Here is a 26228-nt window from a genome sequence, read left to right on the forward strand (position 1 = left end):
TTCAGAACAGATAGCATTAATAAACCAGCTCCCCCGTTGTTTTAGCTGCAATTGTATTTCTTTTTCTTGTTTATTCACTCTAGACTTAAGGATTTACACACACGTTAATATGACAGGGACTTTTTAGTTCTCAAGACACAGAAAGATTCTTCAAGAAGATTTAGAATAGTCCTGACTCCAAATATATACACAAGATATTTGGTAAATCCCATGACTACTTTTAATCAAAATAAACGACACTACATTGATTTTGATACGATTTAAGTTCAATCCATATGTTTCTTTTATTCCAAAGGATACTAATTAAATTTTGGTTATTAGTATCTATAATACTCTTTTTCCCTAAGTTGCTCGGACTCTCCAAAATTGTTGTCACACCTGCGTCGGATCCTTCAAAAATGCACTACATTTGAAGGATCCGACACGCATCTGTTGACATTTTTGAAGAGTCCGAGAAACATAGCTTTTTTCACATTAAATGACATTGGTAAAAGTGGGTAGTTTGTTGGCTATATACTGGAGTCTTAAATGCTTCTTCCTCAAGAAGACCCCAGTATTAGTTTGTTGGATAAGGTTTTCTCTATTTCAATCTTTATGGACTCTTGAAGAAATAGAAAATAATAAAGTTTAGTCTTAATGATTACTAAACTTGAGTATTTTTCTACTTTTTTTTTGAAATATAATATTGCACTTATCTTATACAAGAAATACAAAGTATAGCATATTTTAGACTAACTGAATGCACTCCCAACAAGAAGGGTAAAACTGAATCACAATCTTGAAGCGTGTAGGACTTCAGCATTCATAATACTTGTGTGCTAACCGCCCAAGAAATTCAGGCAACAAGCACTTGCCTCACATAATATATAAATAATACTCTCTACTTTCTCCGTTGCACCAAATACAAAAACTATAGTAGAAAAAGAAACAATGGTGAAGCTATTCTATACTGTGATCGTTCTTTTGCTTGCTTTAGCAACAACAGCATTGGCCGAGCCTTCTTGTGACATTGTTCCGAAAAGGCTAGCACCTTGTTATTCGTACATTCAAGGGAAATATCATGCGATCAAGCCATCGGGCAGGTGCTGCAGAGGACTGACTGATATAGCTCAAATGGAGAAAAATGGCAGGAAGGACAGTATAGCTGTTTGCAAGTGTATAAAAAGAGCACTTTTGCATATTAATTATGATCCCAATCGTATCAAAGTTGCTTCACAACAATGTAATACCGAATTTGCTCTGCCTGCTGTTGGCCATAACACTACTTGTGAACTTATACTTTGACAGAGTCTGAGTAGTATGAAAGCAGCAGTGGGTAGATATATATATATATGTAGTAGAAGGTATTTAAAAAAAAATGTGAATCCTTATACTAAATGACAACCACAAATTAAAAAATAGTAGTGGTTGTAATAGAATAATTCGCTTCACAACAAGAATGATCATTTATCCAAGACAGTTTAAGGAAAATGGGAAAATCCTAGTAGATGTTTTATTTTCATACTTTTTATTGTCGTGTTGAATACTTCTACACGAGTTACCTGTCAAAAAGTGCAACTACATGACTGAAGACACACATAGAAAGCATGATTGGATGTCAGGGATTCCTCTAGTTCCCAACATCATCAAACTTCCTCACACATCCAATTTCAATGAAGAAAAAGTGAATAACGCAACTGATAGAACTCGTCCAATCTTTCTCGAAGTCAATCACAAATTTATCATCTTAGACGACTACTTGTAGTCTCGTCTTGTACGAGTAATTAATCTGCATGAATTTGTAAACTCAGAAGTCCTAATACTTTTGCATAGACTTGCCAAATCTCTTAACTTTTGCACATTTCTCTTCATCACCATATCATTTCATTAATTCTAAGTGCTACAATTAACAATAGAATGAAAGAGAATGAGTAGGCTATATGGAGTTTGGCCATTCTGTTACTAATTACTACTTTAAATCAACCATGTCCTACAATATGTGATGAGATTATACATGAATTGACACCTCGCCTTAGAATTTACAAAAGTGAAGGAAAAAAATCCAAGCCCAGATTGGTGATTGGTGTTATGGAAATGGTAAAATTACTCTAGACAAAAGGCATATGCTGCCTGCAAATGTGCAAAATAAATGTTACTTACCTCGTAGTAATAAGTATGATCATAAGCGAGTCGCTCTTAATCACTAGAAATTTTGAGTAGACATTTAGCTGCGACCTATTGACAAAACTACCAATTGCTCCAAATAAATGTCCTTCTCCTTCTTAATCACGCTAGAGTCGGACACACTTATTTCCTCTATGTATCTGGAGTTAAGTTTGTTCATATAAAAAATTAAGTTATTTCACAGCTAGTCTGCAATTTAGTACTGCTAATTAATTTCTTATTATTTCGTTCAGTTGAAAATGTCCAATTCCTGTTAGGTTTATACAAAATTTTCAAATTAATTGGAGAAATGTAAATGACTTTCCTCTTGACTGCATAAGTTGTAAACTTAGTACTGATAGCACGTCAAAGAAGATCTTTTCTTCAGGGGATTCCACAAGAAAGCAACACCGACCACAAAAATGATAAAGATACACAAAAGAGAGGTGCCAGTCTTCGTAGAAAAATAGGAGGTCATTATATTTGTAAGGTTAAGATCCACGGGCTGCCTTATTAAAATCCAACTTCATACTCTAATATATGTCCAATCTAGACAGCATTTAATTTTCACTTTTGGTTAATTTCATACACGGCCAAGGTAATTTTGCTTAGTTCCTCCAATAGGTACATTTTTTTCAAGCCTTAATACGTGTTGGGCTAATTGACTGACTCAAATATTGTCCGTTTGGACTAAATTCACACTGTTTTCTCAAAAGATATCACATCATTGAGAATATTATAACGCCTTGTAAGTATCTCTTTTCTTTTCTTATTTACTTTCAATGTGGTATTTTATTCACACACCCAATAAATATGTACCTTGTTGTTGATGGGGAGTTTCAATCAACTTACATTTCCAGTGGGAATTAAGAGGAAATATCGTGTGAAATTCGAATTGATCAACAATAACCTATACATCTCCAGTGGGAATTAAGAGGAAATATCGTGTGAAATTCGAATTGATCAACAATAACCTAAACAATCTCTAGTAGTTCATGAGAATTGCATGTTATAACAGCTAATTAATTAGGGGCTGAAAAATAGGTACTCCTATACATATATATACGTCACTCATTTCCCCAAGAATTGGACACACACACAAATAACTATGGCTCGGTTTCTTGTGTATCTTTCTTTAGCCCTACTAATAAGTACTCTCTTAAACCAATATAATGCCTTGAGTGCTCCTTCTTGCCAAACAGTTACTTCTCAGCTATCTCCATGCCTCTCATACATTCGAAAAGATGGTGCAAAAAAGGTAGGTGATGGTCCATCAGTACCTTGCTGTACAGGTGTAAATAACATCTACCAACTTGCAAAAACCAAACCAGATCGAGTTGTTATTTGCAACTGCTTAAAAACTGTACTCATTAATCTTGGAAATAATGTCATTCCCTCTCGCATTTCTGGACTCCCCAAGAAGTGTGGCGTTTCTTTTAATATGCCTCCTCTAGATAAAAACTACGACTGTAACAAGTAAGTAATTTATACATTTCAAATTTTCCAGCAGCCAATTTGGTCAATGTCAGCTTAATTAATTATTGTCTAACTTGTTATTTTTATTACATGTGCAGGGTTCCTATGTATTGATGAAGGGGTAGTGATCTAGGAAGCTGCTGGAACACCGATAAAATTATAAATAAAGCCTAGAAGTTGATACCATATGCACGAAATCAGATTTTAATTAAACGTATAACGATCTTAGAGCAAGATCCATTGTAAACGTAACTTCAAATGTTAGCGCACGGTTGAATATTGATTGACGAATATTTATATGATCAATACTATATAAATTTGATTAGTGTCTCGGCTTTTAGTAGTTTGGACCAGAGTTCATTGATACTTGATTGGAATTTAAATCAGCCGAATTATACTACTGCCAACAAATGAATTTGAGGTGGCAGGCAAGAAAAAGGTCATATTGTCAATTTTTTCTTAATCATAAATAAAATATATTAAACTAAATGCAAAGTTACAAAGTAAAGTAGTAGGTGGACTAGGCAGATGCCCCTGCAAATCAAATTCGGAGAAGGGGGCATTCAGTTTGTACTTACGCATCAGACATTTACATCAAACGAATAGATGCATGATATATATTTTCACTATATTAAATCATTTAATCATAATTAATTAATACATATTTTTACTATATTAAATCATTTAACTATGATGAAGTTAAATTAATTTGAAATATCATGTGCGGGTAAATATTTATCATATTGTCAATTGTTAGTTCATTAGAGCGGAAAGGGAATGGGCAGTGAGAATCCAATATAATCTACCTATTACGTGAACCCACTGATATCATTAGACTGTGAGACTTGGTGGTGCCGTAATTAGTGGAGGAAATACCTATTAATTGGGCAGGGGGTTAAAATTGAATTTCCTTTATTAAAAAATTATATTCGCAAATAAGGTTAAAAAAAAAAAGCTAATATCTATACATACCTACCTTGACAAGTGGTAAATGTTGCATTCTCGCACTATTGAGTTTCCTTATAATTAAAACTCTAATTAATTCCACCACTAATAACGGCGATATTTAATTCTCTTATAGATTTATCGAATAAGCTAATTAGGGCTTAATGATAATTCAGAGAACGTTGTCTTTCCTTCTTTGATCTCTTTTTTCTTCCTTTTTCAACTTTTGTATTCTATGCTTGAAAATATTTTTCGTTATTAGTTGGTGAATTAACTAAAAGTATTTGCTATTCTAGAGCGTTTTGCTGAAATGTTTTACTGCTTCTCCCGTGTTCGGCCGGCCTGGTGGGTAAGTGTTCAATTTGTTTTTTCAAGTTTTGTCTTATTGTGGTGCTGTCTTCTACTAATTCGTTTATTTAAACAAGGGGCCCTTTAAAGAAAGAACTTTTGTAGCCCATGTCTTTTCATAGGAATAATATCTTTCAAAATTCCATTCAATAAAAATATTCATCGTCCTTCTTAATCAATTTTTTAGTTAAGGTATCATCCAAAAACAAGCATAAGATGTCAACTTGAAAGGGCGAATTAGGTGGAGACTAAACTTTTTATACCATCCGATTACCATTTCATTACTATCTTCTGATTAACATACTCTTTCCGTTCCATAATAAGTAATATTTTTAGTTTTTCATTTTATTTCAAAGTAAGTGATGTTTTACAAGATCAAGAAAACATTTTTTGTTCTTCCAATTTTATCTTTATTTAAATAAATGTAGTTTCACATGACCAAGAAATATTAAAGATCTATTTCTTCTAGGTATTTAATTAAGAGTAAATTAGAAAAAACACTTTTTATTTTCTAGGAGTGAGTGTTTTCTTAAGGGGTGTGTCCAAGCTAAAAACACTACTTATTAGGAAAATGAGGGAGTATTAATATTTCCATTTACGCACGTGCAAGAGTTGTGTGAAATAATTTTTGGTTAAAGTATTACCACGTAAAGCATAGAGTATATTGTACAAAAAACAATACTCCTGTGGAATTTGGCTGTCAACATCGAATCTTTTGACCAGGTCTTCTAAAAATTAATTAATTAATCCATTTTCTTTGGAATACATGCTGCTCCAATCATTTTTTAATTTCTTATTTTACTGTTTTTTCACTAAGCTAATGGTGTAATTAATTAGATCAGTTGAACTTGGCTACTGTGTCAACACGGAAGCTCCTTTATTCTGGAAATATAATTAGAAATTGTTTTTTCTTTTCTTTTTGACACTTCTGGTTTGTTTACTTTCTGTTTCTTCAGAAACTTCCAAGTAATGGAGGACTAATTATTAAAAACCAAAAGGTCCTTTTAAAGGTCAATTAGAACCTCCCCTTTAACTATAAATCATCGCATAAAGCTAAATTGTTTCCAAATATAGAATGAAGTCATTTTTTTTGACATGGACTAATAAGAAAATAAGTTCACATAAATTGAAATAGAGAAAATATTTAGATAATGGAAAAAGTTGGTCTAAGGTTACCCATGAGGTATATTATATGTGGAAATTCCAGCATAAGGAAAACGTTTTCCTTTTTAGCAGCTCTTCACTGACTTGCGACTATAGTCCCACCAATTAGTCTTGTGAGTTTCTGCTGTTCCCTGCATGTAATGATCCAATGGTACTTTATTTATAGCAGCAATCTCCAGGAACCTTCTCCCGTGTCACTTCTTATATTCCCCTGAGTGCACCAGCAAAGTACATTATTAGTTTTTCTTCACTCCACTTTTTCAAGGTTTGTACTTCACCTTTGTTTTACATATAGTCTTTATTGAAATTAGTATAGTACTACTAGTATATGTTTTTTGAGTTCATATGTTCACGTTGCATGATATAGCATTTTGAGGTGTTATTCTTGGATTTTGTTGAAATAAATAGCTGCATTAGCTTAAAGAATCATCTTAGAGCTAGATAATTAGTGTTATACAATTTGTTTCTTTCCTGGATAACCTGTCTCTAAAAATTTAATGGATTGTATTTATTAATTCCAAACTTAATTTCACTGTTGGCCTTCAGTTCAAGTCTTCATAGTAATTTAATTTTTCTAAGTACTTGCATTTTCTTTCAGTTGGAAGAGTGGGCTTCATGCTAGGAGAGTAGCATAGTGGAAGGAGGGAATTGATCTTGTTTGACCATTTTCCTTCTGGAATAAAGAAGCTGAGCATATCATAGAGCAGAAGCTGAAAATGACGATTCTCAATGAAGAAAAATACGTAAGGTTAGTACGATAATCAGCATCCTCTATCCTGTATTTTGCAACCTTTAACATTGTGAACTGACACAACATGAATTGTGTTATCAGAAGTAAAACTGCATGATTTTCAAGATACCTCAGGCTGAACTACTGTCCTGAATATAACTACTGTAGAATATCTAATTACTTCTGATATTGCTGGTATTTCCTTTGGTTTGCCAACTCTAAATTACTTTGCATAGTACCTTTTGCTATATAAGTACTATTATATGATGTTAGACAGAAATATCTATGTTTCCATTTTGCAGTATTCTTAAATTTTCTGTCTAATATGACCTGTTCTACTCAGGTTCGAGGATTGCAAGTCAGAAGATAATAGGTTATTTTCAGTCAGAAAATCATCAATCAGCTCATGGATGAGTACTACTAGAAGAGGAATTGAGAAGGGTTCTGATAGAATAAGTGGCTTAATAAGAAAATCACTGCGCATCTCTTCTCTAAGTCACAGTCCAGGAAAAGTATCTGAAGGATCATTAAGAAATAAAGTTCTTGATCCTCAGGAACCATTTCTTCAGTTCTGGAACAAAACATTTGTCTTGGCTTGTGTAATTTCAGTGGCCATTGATCCATTATTTTTCTACATTCCTGTCGTCGATAACAAGAGGAAGTGCCTTGATTTGGACCGCTCATTAAAGATCCCAATTTCTCTTCTGCGATCACTCACTGATCTCTTCTATATCTATCATATTATCTTGCAATTTCGAACAGGATTTATTGCTCCTTCTTCTCGAGTATTTGGTAGGGGTGAGTTGATTGAGGACTCTTCCCTTATAGCCAAGCGATACTTGCTACCTTATTTCTTCATTGACATTCTATCTGTTCTTCCACTCCCACAGGTTTGTGTCTAACTCCACTGACATTCAGTTAAATTCAGTTTTATTTATATTAACATGTTACCCTTCCAGATGGTGCTATTTATCACTGCTCCTGCCATGAATCGCCCCATATCTCTAGAGACGAAAAGACAGTTGGTGATTGTTATTCTTGTACAATATATTCCAAGAATCTTTAGGATACACCCATTGTGCCAAGAAGTAACAAGGACAACAGGCTTTTTTACAGAAACGGCATGGGCTGGAGCTGCTCTCAATTTATTCCTGTTCATGATCGCCAGTAATGTATGTTCCTTTAGATCACTCATCGTATATTAATTGTGCTATAATTTCTGAACAGAACATTTAGACCTTTCTTACCTGTCTTCTGCAAAAATCAATCATCCTTGTGGGACAAATTATTTACTGTAGTACTTAATATCTGAATTACTTATTGATAATTATACTTGCATGTTAGATTCCAGTAAGACACTGATTCCTAGTTAAACAGGACATCAAAGTTGTTGTGTGTACATATATATATATGTGTGTCTGCGTGTTATTTTTTTCTCTTCACATGTATAATGATATGCATAAGTGTCTGATCTCAGGTAATGGGAGCCTTATGGTATTTGATCACAGTGGAAAGGCTGCATAGCTGTTGGAAGGAAGCATGTAAGGATATTAAAAACTGTGTGTTAGACCACTTATGTTGTGGGAAACAAGGGAAAGGAGACTTTCAATTTCTAAGTTCTTCTTGTCCTCTCCGGAAACCGGAAGATATACAAGAGGGTGACTTTGATTTCGGGATATTTTTCGATGCTCTTCAGTCTCGAGTTGTAGGAAAAAGATGTTTCTGGTCAAAACTCAGCTATTGCTTCTGGTGGGGACTGCGAAGTTTAAGGTCTGTGGTCCTGTTTTTCGTTTTTCATCATCCTTATAAATCATTCGATAACATTGTCTCAGCTAAGCAGATCCTTCTGTCTTTTGTATCTCAGTTCTCTTGGCCAAGACCTTAAACCAAGCAACTATGTCGGGGAGATCCTCTTTGCCATCCTCATCTGCATTGTTGGGCTGATCCTGTTTTCCTTGCTTATTGGCAACATGCAGGTACACATTGATGGACTGCCTATTCTTAGTTCTTACCTTTAGAGTCTTGAATTAAGTCAATCTGTTTAAAAGTGAACATTCTTCACATTCATGGCATCGATATGCATTGAGTTTTAATGTCTTCCTCTTTTAGTTTCTAGTCTATCAAGAAAGTTATGAATAAATCATTAATTTGACAATGCATTCTCATTCCCACTATGCTTCAACCCCTTCTATTTTCAAGATCGAGTTGAGTGATTTTTTTAATTTTTTTTTTACATTGGAGAGAATTGACATCAACTAATGTTTCATTAATTGCTGGCTACAGGAGTATTTGCAGTCTATCACAGTTAGAGTAGAAGGGATGTGGTTAAGAAGGCGCGATGCAGAACAGTGGATGTCTCACCGCATGCTTCCAGACAACCTGAGAGAGCGCATTCGAAGATATGAGCAGTACAAATGGCAAGAAACCAGAGGTGTTGATGAAGATTATCTAATTTCTAACCTTCCCAAAGACTTGAAAAGAGATGTAAAGCGCCATCTATGTTGGTCTTTGCTCAAAAGAGTGAGTGCCTATTTTCGTTCTCATGATCTTTCTTTCATTCTTGAAACTGTTGATCTTATTTAATCTTCTATATGCAGGTTCCCATGTTTGAGAAAATGGACGAACAGTTACTGGATGCATTGTGTGATAGACTGAAACCAGCTCTCTTCACAGAGAAAAGCTTCATAATCCGAGAAGGAGATCCGGTGAATGAGATGCTTTTTCTCATGAGAGGTACTTTGTTGACTATGACCACCAATGGTGGAAGAACTGGTTTCTTCAACTCTGCATCTCTCAAGGCTGGTGATTTCTGCGGAGAGGAGCTTCTTACATGGGCTTTAGACCCCCATGCTTCCTCGAGTCTTCCCACCTCAACTAGAACAGTACAAGCTGTCACAGATGTTGAAGCTTTTGCTCTCACAGCTGATGATCTCAAGTTTGTCGCCGCCCAATTCAGACGCCTTCATAGCAAGCAGCTTAGGCACACTTTCAGGTATGTTGACCAAACCTTATTCAACTTCAAAACACAAGTCTTATACTGATATCAGTTTTGGAGAATTCCCTTAACAATTTTAATGTACTATGGCTGTTTCAGGTTCTATTCACAGCACTGGAGAACATGGGCAGCGTGCTTTATACAAGCTGCATGGCGAAGACACTGCAGAAACAAGCTTGAGAAATCTTTGAGAGAGGAAGAAGATAGACTGCAGGCTGCATTGGCAAATGAGACAGCAAATTTACCAAGTCTTGGAGCTACCATTTATGCATCAAGATTTGCTGCCAACGCATTGCGTGCCTTGCGGTGCAACCATCCAAGGGGTTCCAAATCATCTACCAGATTAAGTCCTTTATTCCTTCAGAAGCCAGCTGAACCTGATTTTAGCTCCTAAAGCTAGAAATGTTGGAAAGAGACTCATCTATGACCTGGCTGCTGCAGTTTGGTTTTAGTGTTAGTGTTTACAGCTAGTCAGCTAGAAGAGTCTGCTGTATGAGAATATAACAGGAATTTTGCTCCTGCCTTGTAAATTGTAGTAGTCTACTAAACTATGGCTTTCACTGGCTATTTTACATGTTGTTGTTTACCCTAATTTAGGTAATCAATTGAATTTGTAAGTGAGGTATAGGATATGTGGATAAACTTTAATCTATTTTTGGTTTGTGTGGAATATATAAATGAGCTGGTGTGCAATGGTATATATATATGAATATATGCGTTAATAACTTGAATAGATACGTTCCTATGGATGATTAAGTTAATGGTATTAGAGGAGTAAGCTAAAGACAACAATATTCCACTGATTCGGGCCAAAGAGAGAAATGATATTTTGATTTTGCTATTACAATGCTCTAGATCTCAAAAAGCTAACCCTTAAAAGTAGGGAAATGCCCTCTATTTATAGTTTTTGCCCTATGGGCCTTGCATACAACATAAAGCCTTTTTTGAATAAAGAAAAACCCTAAAAGGATAAGGTTGGGCCGTACGGTCTGACGCCCGTACGGTTGCTAGTACAATGTGGCAGAACGGTCTCGACGCGTGACAATTTTGTAATTGATTAATCCGGACTAACGACCACGATCAACTCGGTCATGGAGAAACCGGACTAACGGCCACGATCAATTCGGTCATGGAGAAACCGGACTAACAGCCATGCAGAGTTGGTCCGGAGATGCCGGACCAAACAGATTTACTCCACTTTACTCGGATCATCAACCTCGTCCGTGCAATCCTCCCGGTCTGAAGGAAACACTTCATACTCGTGTTCGTTTCTTCATACCCTCGATTCCCGGCCTTACCGGTGTCGCATACATCCAGTTTTCACCGTATACAGTTGTCACAGTCTAGTCAAATTTGAACTCTGAAGTTCAGTAGATTGTGCAAGATTTTGTATAGCATGGATGATTATTTTTTTATAAGAAGGAAAAGGCATCGCATATGCATAGCCTGGTTTAGTACCTTTCTCCCAACAAAAATGCCAACAATTAAATCCAGTTGATAATCAATTAGTTTTCCTCTTTTGGTTTTTATTTACAGAATTGAATCAATTACAATCTTGAAATGTGGAGGATTATCAGCAATCATGATACTTGTGTAACCGCCCATGAAATTCAGGGAACAACCACTTGGCTCACATAATATAAATATAAATGGTCCTACTAAGAGCCCGTTTGGATTGGCTTATAAGTTGGTCAAACCAGCTTATAAGTCATTTTCAACTTATTTGGGTGTTTGGTAAAATAGAAAATAACTTAAATTAAGTTTAAAAGTGCTTAAATAAGCCAAAACCAAGAAGTTGTTCAACCCCAACTTATATTTTTTGGCTTAAAAGCCATTTTGGTTTGACCAATAACTTTATCCTTTTATCCCTTATATTTTCTATTAATTCCAATACTACCCTTACTTCTAAAAACCTTTTAAGCACTTTTATCCAAACACGTAACTGCTTATTTATAAAACAACTTTCAGCACTTAAAAAGTACATTAAGCACTTATGCTTAAAAATCATTTTTTTCCAGCTAATCCAAACGGGCTCTAAGTTCCCTCTTGCACAAGCACCAAATACAAAAGCTATAGAGTCACTATCAGTAGAAAAAGAAACAATGGCTAGGCTACTCTATATTGTGATCATTCTCTTGCTTGTTTTAGCAACATCAGCACAGCCTTCTTGAAAATGTACCCCGAAAAAAGAGCCTACTTGTAAAATTATTTCAAAAGGAATGGTGCCCCTGTTTGTCTTACATTAGAGGCAAACATCAAAAATGGGACAAGCCATCAAACGCGTGCGGCAAAGGACTGAAGGATATAGCCAATGTGGTCAAGACTGGCGAGGACCGCATAGCTGTTTGCAATTGTATGGAGAGCCACTTTCACGTATTCATTATGATCCCATTCATATTGGACTTACTTCAATAATATGTGATATTATGCGTTCATCTCTACCTTCCGTTAGCCCTAACACTAATTGTCCAAGGTACTTTTTTCATTCAATGGATGTATACTAACTTCTCGTAAAATAGTGTTGGGCTAAGTCAACTCAAACATACTCTTAATTAACATAGTGATCTTGACGTATAGCAGTGGTTGAACGATTCTAATTCTTTTTTACATGTGGTGCAGCGGATTGGAATGTTGCAAATGGATGCGGGTTAGGTATATGTTCGCACAATTGGCAATGTTGGCGATTGATGTTAATAAATAGGACAAATAATGATGTATGATTATGAAGCTGCATTCTCATGAAGAAATTAATAATATAGAGATCTTTCTTCTCCATGAATATTTACGTACTTAAATCTCTGAATGTGTGCTATTTTTTTTTTCTTCTTCTGCCGGTTTAATTAGTTGAAACTTCTTTTAGTTATATATGTCATGAAAGGGAACTAAGTAGCCTGATAGGGAAAACAAGAGAAGGAGAACTACAGTCCATTTTGTGGAAATTGAAGTTATCGTTTACAAGAATGATCATTCAATTCATCCTAAGATGTGTTTTATTACATTGAATTTTTGCCATATAGAATTACTCCTAAGAGTTACCTGTTGAAAAGTGCAAGTATACATGACTAGTAGCAAACTGAACGCACACATATAGCGAGATTGCATTAACTTGTCTCGTGGCTTGCACATCAGTGTTCTTGTAGAAATTTACTCGCACCCAGTGTGTACATTAAATCATATCAACTAACTATGGTTAAGTGATTTGATGATATCTTGATATGATTAGAATACATATATGCAAACACATGTAATTAATCTATTGATTTAGTATAAAGATGCGGATAAGTTTTTACAATTCATCAAAGTTGTCCAAAACCTAAATAGTTAAAAAGAAAGAAACTAGGTTCAGGATGTCTTGCACAATTCAACTAAGATTCTTAAACGGTTAACCATTTCAACTTTCAGGTTTGGTGGAGAAGATCTCGTTTGCTAGTTTCCTTAAACATAAACTATTCAACTTTGATTATAACTAGTATTAAGTGCCCATTCGATTTTGTTTGCAAGGGAAAAACAGAAGTCATTGAAACGTACTTCCTTCTTTTCTTCTGTACTATTTTCCTTATTGTGGAACAATCAGCATGATACTTACATGAATGTTTTATATTTTCCTTTTAGAAATTTCGAAAGGTTTACTCACTTTTCCTTTGAAAACGTTAATTCCCCCTCGAGCAATTGTCCTTCTCCCGGTAGACGGATGGATAAGAGGAATTGACCTTTTATGCCCATTTATAATTTAAATAAAAAAAAGTTCTTATAAACATATTTTATGTTATTTTTAATTTTTTTACTGATCTCTTGTATCAGCTTAGACCTTGTATATGTATTACTCCCTCCGTCTCAAAAAGATAGACAATTTTTGTTTTTCGAGAGTTAAACTTCTTAATTTTGATCGTGTGTTTGAACATAGAATCTTTAATATTTTCGAAATGAAATTTACATATTTAGAAACTACGTACAAGTATGATAAGTCACCATAATTAATAATTTAAAATATTTAATAGACATATGAAAAAATTACGGTCAAAGAACAACTCATTTTACTCTAAAAAAAAAATTACTACTACGAAATAAATATAAATACTGTAATTAATTTCGAACTCACTAAATCCAATGAACTGTGATAAAATCTACAATTGGAATCCATGAAGTCCAAATTTTATATCTGCCTGTGTAGGTAGGACCCATCCCTGTAGCATGGACAGAAATTTCAGAATAAGAAAACATTTTCCATTTTAGCAGTCTTCATTGACTTGAGAGTTTCTGCAATAAAGTGCAATGATCCAACGCTGCTTTAGTTAGTATATACCAACCTCCAGGAACCTTCTCAAATTAATTAATAAAAAGCACATTCTTTATCTACTCCTACTTAATTGTCCTGTTTCTAAGAGTGCTACCAGCCACCTATTTGTCTTCTCCCATATACACTTGTTATTTATACCCCCCAGGCACACCAGCAAATTAGTATATTGTTTCTCCATATGTTAGTTTCTCTTGATGACCTTAATTTGTTCTAGTATTCATTCTTGAATTTATTACTGTATAGTACTATATACTGTACTCTATGTGTTAATTTGAGTTCATATGTTGGAAGAGTATCTGGGCTGCAAAGTATATTTTTTCTTGAAGACCTTCAGTTGGAAGAGTACCTGGGAAACAATTTCTTGCTAGTAGAGTAGTCTAGTGGAAAGAGGGAAGTTATTCTTGTTTGACATTCTCTTTCTGCAACAGAGAATTAATTAGCTGAAAATGACGGCTCTCTATCAAGAAAATTACTTAAGGTAATTAGTTCCATGAAATTGTGACCACCGTACGTCTTGAATTTAACTAGCAATTGTAGAATGTAGATATCTTACTTACTTCTGATATTGCTTTGCTATCTGCTTTATTTTGCCAAACTCTCAAATAATTTTGCATAGTACCCTTTTTGTATTTCTGTCCTGCAGTATTCTTTAATTTTTCCATAATGGTTCGACCGATCGAGTAATTTCGGTTTAAACTCTTTATTTGTCTTAACAAATTCATTTAATATGTACAAACAATAACATACCAGTGAAGTTTGGGGAGGATAGATTATATGCAGACCTTACCCTACCTTGACAGGTTAAGGTAGGGACGTTGTTTCCGGTAGACACTCGGCTCAAGTAAAGCAGAAGCAACATAAGAATCATTTAATATGTACAAATAATTAATTTAAAACCCACTAATTTAAAAGGACTAAAATTTTGAACCATAAACTACAAATTCTGGCGCCGCCTCTGCTAATATATGTGTATGACCTTCTCTAAGTGACAGGCCAAAAGAAGTATCAACAAGAAAGAAAATTCTTGATCCTCGGACATCATTTCTGCAGTTCTGGAACAAAATATTTGTCTTGGCTTGTATAATTTCAGTGGCCATTGATCCATTGTTTTTCTACATTCCTGTCGTTGATAACAAGAGGAAGTGCCTTGATTTGGACAGCTCATTAAAGATCCCTATTTCTGTGCTGCGATCGCTCACCGATCTTTGCTATATATACCATATCATCTTGCAATTTCGCACTGGTTTTATTGCTCCTTCTTCTCGAGATGGTAGGGATGAGGTGATTGAGGATGCTCTCCGTATAGCCAAGCAATACTTGCTCCCTCATTTCCTCATTGACATTCTAGCTGTTCTTCCACTCCCACAGGTTTGTGTTTAATTCCACAGACATTCAGTTGAATTCAGTTATATATGTATATTAACATGTTAGCCATCTGTTGGTACAGATGGTGCTATTTATCACTGCTCCGAACATGAATCGCCCCATATCTCTGGAGATGAAAAAACAGTTGGTGGTTGTTATTTTCGTACAATATATTCCGAGAATCATTAGGATATTCCCATTATATAAGGAAGTAACAAGAACAACAGGCTTTTTTACTGAAACGGCATGGGCTGGAGCTGCTCTCAATTTATTCCTGTTCATGATCGCCAGTAATGTATAGATCACTCATCGTATATTAATTGTGCTATATTTTATTATCAATCAGTCCCAATTTATGTGGCACTATTTTCTTTTTTAGTCCGTCCCAAAATGAATGTCATCTTTCCTTATTTGACAACTATTTAATGGCACCATCTCTATTTTATCCTTGTTGGGTCCCACTTAACTTTAAAAGATGTACTTAATGTGAAGAAAAGTCAACAAAAGTAGGCACTAAAGTAAGGATAATTTGGTAAACATAACAAAGTCTTTCTTTATTTCTTAAACTACATGCCCGGTCAAATGGTGCCACATAAATTGGGACGGAGGGAGTAATATGTAAACCTTTATTACCTGTCTTCTGCAAAAATCAATCATCCTTGTGAGATAATTTTTTTATAATAGTAATTAATGGCTGAGAAGGGGAGCCTTGGCGTAACTGGTAAAGTTGCTGCCATGTGACCAGGAGGTCACGGGTTCGAGCCGTGAAAACAGCCTCTTGCAGAAATGCAAGGTAAGGCTGCGTACAATAGACCCTTGTGGTCCGGCCCTTCCCCGGACCCCGCGCATAGCGGGAGCTTAGTGCACCAGGCTGCCTTTTTTTTTTTTTTTAGTAATTAATAGCTGAATTACTTATTGATAATTATACTTGCACGTTAGATTCCAGTAAGACACTGATTCCTAATTAAACAGGAGATGACTGTTGTTGTGTCTATGCATAGATGTGTTATTTTTTTATCTTCACATGTATAATGATATGGACAAGTGTCTGACAGCAGGTAGTTGGAGCCTTATGGTATTTGATCACAGTGTTTCGACTAGATAACTGCTGGAGGGAAGCATGTAAGGATATTAAAAACTGTGTGTTAGACCACTTATGTTGTGTGAAACAAGGGAATGGAAACGCTCAATTTCTAAATTCTTCTTGTCCTCTCCTGAAACCGGAAGATATACAAGAGGGTGACTTTGATTTTGGGATATTTCTTGATGCTCTTCAGTCTCGAGTTGTAGGAAAAAGATGTTTCTGGTCCAAACTCAGCTATTGCTTCTGGTGGGGGATGCGAAATTTAAGGTCTGTGGTCCTGTTTTTTGTTTTTCATCATTTGGTAACTCTCTCTTAGCTAAAAAGATCCTCCTGTCTTATGTTTTTCAGTTCTCTTGGCCAAGACCTTAAAACAAGCAATTATGTATGGGAGACCCTCTTTGCCATCTTCATTTGCATTGTTGGGCTGATCCTTTTTGCCTTTCTTATAGGCAACTATTAGTTCTTACCTTAAAGTCTTGAATTAACGCAATATGTTTTGAAGTGAAAAAAAATCACATTAATGGCATTGATATGCATTGGGTTTTAATCTCTTCCTCTTAGTTTCTAATCCATCAAGGAAGTTATGAATAAATATCATTAATTTGACAATGCATTCTGATTCCCACCATGCTTCAACCCCTTCTACTTTCAAGATCAAGTTGTGAGTTTCTATTTGCCAAACTAGAGAAAAGATAAAACCTTTTTACATTGGAGAGAATTGACGTCAACTAATGTTTCATTAATTGCTTGCTACAGGAGTATTTGCAGTCTATCACAGTTAGACTTAGACTAGAGGGGATGATGTCGAAAAGGCAGGATGTAGAACAGTGGATGTCTCACCGAATGCTTCCTCACGACCTGAGAGAACGCATTCGAAGATATGAGCAGTACAAATGGGAACAAACTAGAGGTGTTGATGAAGATCATCTAATTTCTAACCTTCCCAAAGACTTGAGGAGAGACGTAAAGCGTCATCTCTGTTGGTCTTTGCTCAAAAGAGTGAGTGCCTATTTTCGTTCTCGTGACCTTTCTTTCATTCTTGAAACTGTTGATCTTATTTAATCTTCTATATGCAGGTTCCCATGTTTGAGAAAATGGATGAACAGTTACTCGATGCAATGTGTGATCGGCTGAAACCAGCTCTTTTCGCAGAGAATAGCTTCATAATCCGAGAAGGAGATCTAGTGAGTGAAATGCTTTTTCTCATGAGAGGTACTTTGTGGACAATGACCACCAATGGTGAAAGAACTGGTTTCTTCAACTCTGCATGCCTCAAGGCTGGTGATTTCTGTGGAGAAGAGCTTCTTACATGGGCTTTGGACCCCAATGGTTCCTCAACTCTTCCCGCCTCTACTAGAACAGTACAAGCTGTCACAGAAGTTGAAGTTTTTGCTCTTACAGCTGATGATCTCAAGTTTGTTGCTGCCCAATTTAGACGCCTTCATAGCAAGAAGCTTCGGCATACTTTCGGGTATATATGTTGTTTGTCTTACTGCCATCAGTTTTTGATAAAGGCCCTTAAAATTTACAGTGTACTTTGCTTGTTTCAGGTTTTATTCACAACACTGGAGGACATGGGCAGCGTGCTTTATACAAACAGCATGGCGAAAACACTGGAGGAACAAGCTTGAGAAATCTTTGAGAGAGGAAGAAGATAGACTGCAGGCTGCATTGGCAAATGAGACAGCAAATTTACCAAGTCTTGGAGCTACCATTTATGCATCAAGATTTGCTGCCAACGCGTTACGTGCCTTGCAGCGCAACCATCCAAGGGGTTCCAAATCATCTACCAGATTAAGTCGCTTATTGCTTCAGAAGCCAGCTGAACCTGATTTTAGCTCCTAAAGCTAGAGCCTAGAAATATTGGAAAGAGGCTCATCTATGACCCTGCTGTTGCAGTTTGGTTTTAGTCCTAGTTTTTACGATCAGTCAGATAGAAGAGTCTGTTGTATCTTTGTAAGATTAGAAAAAGGAATATAAAACAGGCATTTGCTCCTGCCTTGTAAATTATGGTATTCTACTGAACTCAGGCTTTCAATAGATTTTGGCTATTTTACATGTTGTCACAGTCAAGTAAAATTTGAACTCTGAATTCCAATAGATTGTGCAAGATTTTGTATAGCATGGATCTTTTATTTTATAAGAAGAAAAAAGTATTGCATATTCTAGCCTGGTTTAATACCTTTCTTCCAACAAAAATGCCAACAATCAAATCCAGTTGATAACAATTAGTTTTCCTCTTTTTGTTTTTCTTTACAGAATTGGATCAATCACCACATTGAAATGTGGAGGATTATCAGCATACATGGTACTTGTGTGCTAACCGCCCAAGAAATTCAGGCAACAACCACTTGCCTCACATTATATAAATAATAGTACAAATTTTCTTCCTTTTCACACCAAACACCAAATACAACACTATACAGTCACTATCAGTAGAAAAAGAAACAATGGCAAGGCTATTCTGTGCTATGATCATTCTCTTGCTTGTTTTAGCAACATCAGCAGAACCTTCTTGTAAAATTGTTTCAATAGGGATAATTACCTCTTTGTATTACATTAGAGGGAAACATCATCGATTGGACAAGCCATCAAACGCGTGCTGCAAAGGACTGAACGGTATAAACAGAGAGGCAAAAAATGACAAGGATATATTTGCTGTTTGCAAGTGTATGGAGAACGCTCTTTCACGTATCCATTTTGATCTCACTCGCATCGGACTAGCTTCACTACTATGTCATACACATTCATCTCTGGCTTCCGCTGGCCCTAAGATCCGTATTTGTGCAAGGTATGTATTTCATTCAATGGATGTATACTAACATCTCGTAAAATAGTGTAAGGCTAATTAAGTCAGTTCAAAGATATTCTTAACATAGTATGATTTTGACATAAAGCACTGACAGGGACGGAGCCTGTATATAACTGGCGGGTTCGGCCAAACCCAGAAACTTTGATCCAAACCCTGTATTTATCTTAAAAAATTTATTGAACATGTATTAATTATTAGTTTAGAACTCAGTAACTTTAAAGAACTAGAATCTCGAACCCATAAGCTTCAAATTCTGGCTCCGCCTCTGAGCACTGGTTGAATGATTCTAATTTTTTCTACATGTGGTGCAGGGGAATCTGAATGTTGCAAATGGATGCTTGGCTAATTATTTGTACGCACATTTGATAATGTTGGCGATTGATGTAAAAATAAAACATAAGTAAATGATTATGTATAAAGCTGCATTCTCATGGAGAAATTACTAATACTGAGATCCCTTTCTTCTATGTGAATATTTGTATTACTGTATATATGTGACATTTTTTTCTTCTCTCGGTTTTAGTTTGAAACTTCTCTTAGTTATATATATGTCATGAAGGGGAACTAAGAAGCCTGATAGGGGAAAACAAGAGAAGGAAAACTGTCCATTTAGTGGAAATTAAAGTTAACGTTTACAAGAATGGCCATTAAATTCATCCTAGCTAAGATGTCTTTTATTACATTGAATTATTGACATATTGAATTACTCCTACGAGTTATTACTTGTTGAAAAGTGCAAGTATACTTGACTTGCAGCAAACTGAACACACACATATAGCATGAACTTGTCTTGTGGCTAGCAGATCAGTGTTCTGGTAGAAACTTACCCGCATCCGTTGTTTACATCAAATCATATCTACTAACCATTGTTAAATAATGATGTGCGGATACATATTAGAATTGATAAGGGTTAAGCAAAACTCCTTCCGGTCCATAAAAAGTGACCGTTTGGCCTTTTTTATTTTGGTCCAAAATAAGTGTCTTTTTTTTTCCTTTTTTTTTTTTACATAATCAAGAAAGATTTAACTTTATTTTTCCAAATTTTTCCCTTAATTAATTGCGTATTCTTACGAAGTCTTTTAGATTACTCCAATTTTCTATGACCAGATCTCAATGTGTCAAAATTAATCATAAGCCAATTTTAATCAAAGGTAATTTAGTCAAAATACCTATTTTTCTCTAGGAACTAATATTTTCCCTGTTTGGATGGTGGTTTCCCATGGTTCATTAATGTATGGTTTTCTATGAAACCATGTTTGTTTCCATTGTTCTTAAAATTATATGATATGGTGTTGTAAAATTGTGGTTCATCCCATGGTTATATAACCATGAAAAGTCCCAATTTTTGTAACCACGGATTTGGTGGTTTTTCCGTAGTTACGTATTTTATTTCTCCATTATACCCCACCCTACCCCCGCCCCACCCTCCACCATCCACCCCACCCCGCCCCACCCTCCACTATCCACCCCACCCTACCCCTACCCCTACCTCACCTTACCACTCAACCCCACCCCCACCCTGCCCTACCACCTACCCCCACCCCCACCCCCAACTACCCCACTCCTCTGCCACTCACTCCCACCACCCCAACCACCACCCACTACCTCTCAACACTGCCCAACCCCACTCCACAACCACTCATCCCCACCCTACCACCCACTACCCCCACCCTCATCCCACAACTACCCACCCCTCCACCACCCCCACAACCACTCACCCCCACCCTACCACCCACTACGTACTTATTTTTTAAAGTTCTTATTTTATTCTTTATCTTAGTTTTATTAATATATATAAACTAATTTCTAATTAAGAGTTAAATGTATTTTAGTAAACTTATAAGTTATTATACAGTATCATACAGTCAAACCAAACAATACAAATGTTATTAAACCACAACAAACGATACAGTCTATCCAAACATTGTGTTCATTAATACAGTACAATACAATACAACACCGTACTGTACCATACTGTAATGTACATTAATGAACCACGGGAAACAACCATCCAAATGGAGGGTAAGGGATGTACCAAAGACTAAAAAGTCCTTATTGTGGACCGGAGGGAGTGCTCCTTCCTGTCAAACTGTCACTTCTCAGCTATCACCTCCATGCCTGTCGTACATTAGAAAAGATGGTGTTAAAAAGGGAGGTGATAAATAATGATCCATCAGTACCTTGCTGTACAGGTGTAAATAACATCTACCAACTTGCAAAAATCAAAGAAGATCGAGTTGCTATCTGCAACTGCTTAAAACGGTACTTATTAATCTTGGAAATAATGTCATTCCCACTTGCATTGCTGAACTCCCCAAGAAGTGTGGCGTTTCTCTTAAAATGCCTCCTCTAGACAAAAACTACGAGTGTAGCACGTAAGTAATTTATACATTCAGATCTTCCAGCAGCCAAATTTGGTGCAAAATGCATGTTTGTTTCATCAACTTATAGCATGTTTGATCAAGTTTGGAAAATCTGTTTATTTTAAAATGTGCTTTTGTCAAAAGTACTTTCCAAGTGTAGTAGTTTGTATTTGACTTCACAATTTGACTAATTTTTTGAGCTAAATTGAATTAGATTAATTCAATATATGAAAACATAAATTTAAATATTCAAAATCTACTCGAAAATATTACAAGTTGTAATTCTTTTGATATTGATATTATGAAAAAATACATCTTAGAATAGTGGTCAAAGTTCATAGAGTTTGACTCTCTAGAAGCGAAACGTGACAAGTAAAAATGAACGGAGAGAATAATGTCTGATTATTGTTATCCTATAATCAAAAGTATAAACTGTAAACCAGAAAATGTTAAGAACGAAAGTGTATTTTCGAGCCCATGGAAAACTGTGTTTCCTTAAGGAATTTAATCCCCTCACAATTGCCCGAGGTTTGGATTAATACCTCCCAGGATAGAACGGAACTCTATTCTGCAATACTGGCAATCGAAATTGCAGAACTTCAGTGAACTCAACCAACGGATATAATCACACGACACTTATTATTTTTCTGTGTTTGAAAACGATGCAAGAGGAGAGGATGAAAAGACTGTTTCTTAGAGAGTAAAAATTTGCAGAGACAAAATTTTCATTATTGCAGTGTGTGTTCTGAGGCGAAGCCTTTGAAAATTTTATAGCCATTGAAAAGGTGCAAAGACACCTGTTCGGGAAGAAGGCGACCGTTTGGTCATCAATTAAGACCGTTAGGAATATAACATTAACGTTAGGAATATAACATTAATTTATTTCGCAAATTAATTAAATAATGCACGAATTAATATTAGGAAAATTAAATAATGAAAATGAAAAATAAATTTGGTCCAAAAAGATTACCAATCAAATCATTTGACCAAATTCAAATTCGAAGTCGAGCGACGACGACAGCTCGAGGGGAGGTCCTCTTCTCAGCTCTTTATGAGCTAGAGGACCTGCTTCTAAATATAAGCACACATATATCACTTTCCACCACCAAAGTGAGAGAATACTCACTTGAAAAAGTTACTTGTCCAAAATTTCATTTTCCTCCAATTTTATTTCCCTCCATTTCCCAATTAACACTTCATCTTTAAAGCTTACTACTCGGTGATTGGTGACTTTAAATCCCAACAATTATAACATGGTGTTGCGAAACTCGAATCGAGATTCAATGCCCTTCCTTCGTCAGTCCCTTCTCTCCTAATTAAATTCATCTTATTTGACGACAAGATCCAACAAATGAATTTGAGGTGGCAAGAAAAAGGTCATACTGACAATTCTTTTCTCACATTATAAATGAGTTTTAGTCACACAAGAATTCTATACCACCAGACCGTATTGAGGAGAGTGTTAGAAATTCTCTCTTTAGTGGACTCACATATTTAATATAATTGTACATAGATATGCTATCAATTAAAGACACCCATTTTTCTAATCTAATAAAGTGTTATTTTATGGGCTATATATAAATCTTATGTTATGAGTATGAATTTTATAATCGTAGAAACCTAATTAACTTTTCAGTTATAATTGATGGGTTCATAACTGAAGAGTTACACCTCTTCTGATAGGATACATTTGAAGAGTTACGTCTCTTCTAAAGAGATGTCTTACTATTATATATTGGTTATGATTCCTGCGTCTGTTACTGATTCTTTTTCTCTCTGCCGTATTAAGATAATTATCATAAAAAACATAACAAGACTTAGAAGAGCATGATTTCCTTCTTTTGATTTACAATGGATCAAGGTAAGTGCCCTTACTAATCTTCTAGATTTATATCTCTGTCTAATGATTTACTTGCGATCTTGTATAAACTGTATAAAGTTTTCTACCAAGTGGTATCAGAGCACGGTCTTGTAAGATCATTAGACGTGATATTTTAAAAAAAAATAGGAAAAAAGGGGAAGAAAGTGATATGTAATTAATGCCGACTGGATGTGTATATATAAAGATGGTATGAAAGTTAATCCCAATCTTTACTCTTGTCCTTTCTTAAAAAAAAAAATTGCTTGTATATGATGTGTTACTATACAGAAATGTCAAATCTAACAGGAGTTTTTTTTTTTTCCCTTTTCTGAAATGAGTACTTTTATTTCTGTATACAGGAGTAACTTTTTTTTTCCCATCAAAAGAGTGTTTCTAGTAGATTAACAGAATACAGAATATATAAAGGTTAAAGTTCCTTAAGCTTGTTGATTTTTCTGTATTCGAAAATATATTCTAGAAACAAAAACTAAGTTCAGAAATGGAGAAGAAGCGGAAATAACGATGAAGAAATTCAAGTCCACTGAATTCACAATGTGTCCTTAAGGAACTTAATTCTCTAAGTATCCGAGGTTATGGATGTACTTTTTCTTTTTTGAAATTAACGTCTTGACTAACTTTATTTGGCTAATCACTAAGATGCAATTTGGTCCTCATTTAAGCATATCCAGTTCTGCATATTTGTTTTAAATTTATGCAATTTTAAAGTGTTATTTTTGTTTAACTTACTAATCTTTACTTGACGGTTTCTTTGAGATCAATATTTTAAAAGGCAAACCAAAATATATTAAGGTAAATTTAGTGTCAATTTTTCCAGATTTAATGAGGTTTCTAGATTAGCCAAAGCACTCTAAGACAATAAGATACTAAGTTTGGAAGATTTCATATGGAATATGACATTAAAACTTGATGTGTCAATGTCAAAAAAAAAAAAACATTAAATCTAAGGTTTAGGTATTTCCCAACGGATTCCAAAACCATAAGGTATTAGATTGTGATGAATTTCATTTAGAACGACATTGAACTAAAGGAGTAAAGTTATGAAATTTTCTTAAATATAAGATTTTAGGATGGCTAACGCATCCTAAAATTATAAGGTATTAGATTTAGAAAATTTAGTATAGACTATGAGATTACACAATAACTACAAATTTGAGAGTGGCCAAAGTAAATTTGATAGTCAAGATGTGCCAATCTTATAAAGGTATCGTATTAATATTGCAATCAATTCAGTAGAAACTTAGCAGGTCGCCCAAAGGTGCGGTTAATATGGAGAATTGATTGGTGTAGAATGAGACATTTAAATATTAAGAACGTACTTTTCCCGTTGTCCAAAGATACAATAAAGTTCGAAGGGTTTTTGTAGTTAAATAGTTTTAGTTCTATAGTTAGTCAGTTGCATTCGCTTTGCAAACTTCTACCCAAAGGTGATGTTGAAATTTACTAGTGCAAGTTTAATTGTCTTTAGCACAAAAGTAACTTCGAATTATTTAGCAACATTATTCTGCATAACTTTATGTAGATTTTTAATGTACTTTTCAAAATTTCTAAAGAAGTCTTGCATAAAGCGAATATCGATCTGCATTTTTCCAGTTGCATCTTGGGGATGTCTTGTTTTGCTATTTTTCCGATGTGCATAAAAGAAATAGTTATTTGTACTGGGAATGGAGTTATACCATTTGTGCTTCTTGTTTCAAATGGAATAGATTAGTCTAATATGTTGCCAAGGTAACCTCTATTAGATAAAATTTATTTATTTTGAACATTAAGCATGCTTTGTCTATGCGAAATAATTATCCCAAAGGAAAATTATTTTGGCCAGATTATGGATAGTCATGAATATGTGATACATTTAGTAATACTAGTTTCTCGTCACGTGTGTTGCATGTGTATGCCAATCATGTAGTACATGATTTTGTAAAATAATATCAATAGTACTAAAATAGAAGATTTGAATAAAATAATTACACATAAAGAATATAGCACAAATGTGTGTGAATAATCAATGTGAAGCTCAATACGACAAAGTAATAATGCTCGAATGACAACAGTTCAAATATATTAAATATTGAGCTTGATTGTTTACTCTATTTTACAATATGTACATTTTAAATATGAAGATGAATAACATCAATTATGGTTGCAAATGTTCACATCTCAAAGTTTCTGCCTTTTTTTAAGAAACAGTTTCCCAAATCAGAACCCGATATCTTAGTGGACAAGCACATTAAGGTGATATATTAAAAAAGAAAAAACTTCCTGCATAAATACATTGTGTTAACTTTGACAAATGAAATAACGTAATAGTGAAATATTTTTCAAAAATCACATTTACAAACGGAAACATCAATTACATCCTTGAGTCTGTCTTAGAAGGAGTGTGAAGTTAATGAAGAGAAATAATTTAGAAACTCACTTGTAACATAACATTATTCAAAGATGTTTACTCTGTAGCTTTTTAAGAATATTTCTTATCTTGCCTCTGAGATGTGTTTAACATATTCGTCTTATTTGAGACTTAATGTTACTGTGCTAACTCTCAAATCTCATTTAGACCAACTTAATGTTACTGTGCTAACTCTCAAATCTCATTTAGACCATAAAAAATGAAAAAAGAAAGCAACTCTA

At 34.9% G+C, this 26228-nt stretch overlaps 4 protein-coding genes and 1 pseudogene across 4 annotated transcripts; all 5 read left to right on the plus strand.

Annotated features, from left to right (window-relative positions):
• Nucleotides 1–930: 930 nt before the first annotated feature.
• On the plus strand, nucleotides 931–1284 carry LOC132644382 (non-specific lipid-transfer protein-like). The gene has a single exon (XM_060360971.1). It carries the CDS (start codon nucleotides 931–933, stop codon nucleotides 1282–1284), a length of 354 nt encoding a protein of 117 aa, XP_060216954.1.
• Nucleotides 1285–3238: 1954 nt separating this feature from the next.
• LOC132645455 (non-specific lipid-transfer protein-like) lies at nucleotides 3239–3987 on the plus strand. Its single transcript, XM_060362443.1, has 2 exons — nucleotides 3239–3618; nucleotides 3717–3987. The coding sequence occupies exons 1-2, from the start codon at nucleotides 3251–3253 to the stop codon at nucleotides 3730–3732; spliced, it is 384 nt and encodes a 127-aa protein (XP_060218426.1). The 5' UTR covers nucleotides 3239–3250; the 3' UTR covers nucleotides 3733–3987.
• Nucleotides 3988–6166: 2179 nt separating this feature from the next.
• Nucleotides 6167–10486, plus strand: LOC132645454 (cyclic nucleotide-gated ion channel 1-like; annotated as a pseudogene).
• Nucleotides 10487–14133: 3647 nt separating this feature from the next.
• Nucleotides 14134–18712, plus strand: LOC132645456 (cyclic nucleotide-gated ion channel 1-like). The gene is made up of 8 exons (XM_060362445.1): nucleotides 14134–14575; nucleotides 15084–15465; nucleotides 15545–15757; nucleotides 16521–16813; nucleotides 16895–17000; nucleotides 17297–17545; nucleotides 17623–18017; nucleotides 18097–18712. The coding sequence occupies exons 1-8, from the start codon at nucleotides 14544–14546 to the stop codon at nucleotides 18389–18391; spliced, it is 1965 nt and encodes a 654-aa protein (XP_060218428.1). The 5' UTR covers nucleotides 14134–14543; the 3' UTR covers nucleotides 18392–18712.
• A 109-nt stretch (nucleotides 18713–18821) lies between these two features.
• On the plus strand, nucleotides 18822–19825 carry LOC132645458 (non-specific lipid-transfer protein 4.2-like). Its single transcript, XM_060362450.1, has 2 exons — nucleotides 18822–19337; nucleotides 19670–19825. Exons 1-2 carry the CDS (start codon nucleotides 18997–18999, stop codon nucleotides 19677–19679), a joined length of 351 nt encoding a protein of 116 aa, XP_060218433.1. The 5' UTR covers nucleotides 18822–18996; the 3' UTR covers nucleotides 19680–19825.
• The last annotated feature ends 6403 nt before the right edge of the window (nucleotides 19826–26228 follow it).

This window comes from Lycium barbarum, chromosome 6 (assembly GCF_019175385.1).
Source record: "Lycium barbarum isolate Lr01 chromosome 6, ASM1917538v2, whole genome shotgun sequence".
NCBI classification, from domain to species: Eukaryota; Viridiplantae; Streptophyta; class Magnoliopsida; order Solanales; family Solanaceae; genus Lycium; species Lycium barbarum.

Excerpts from the sequence above, each read along its gene's own strand:
- LOC132645455 (XM_060362443.1), top strand. The coding sequence starts at position 3,251 with ATGGCTCGGTTTCTTGTGTATCTTTCTTTAGCCCTACTAATAAGTACT.
- LOC132645458 (XM_060362450.1), top strand. The coding sequence starts at position 18,997 with ATGGCAAGGCTATTCTGTGCTATGATCATTCTCTTGCTTGTTTTAGCA.
- LOC132644382 (XM_060360971.1), top strand. The coding sequence starts at position 931 with ATGGTGAAGCTATTCTATACTGTGATCGTTCTTTTGCTTGCTTTAGCA.
- LOC132645456 (XM_060362445.1), top strand. The coding sequence starts at position 14,544 with ATGACGGCTCTCTATCAAGAAAATTACTTAAG. Across the intron at positions 17,546-17,622 it reads GTTGGTCTTTGCTCAAAAGA|GTTCCCATGTTTGAGAAAAT; the intron begins GTGAGTGCCTAT and ends TTCTATATGCAG. Across the intron at positions 18,018-18,096 it reads AAGCTTCGGCATACTTTCGG|GTTTTATTCACAACACTGGA; the intron begins GTATATATGTTG and ends TGCTTGTTTCAG.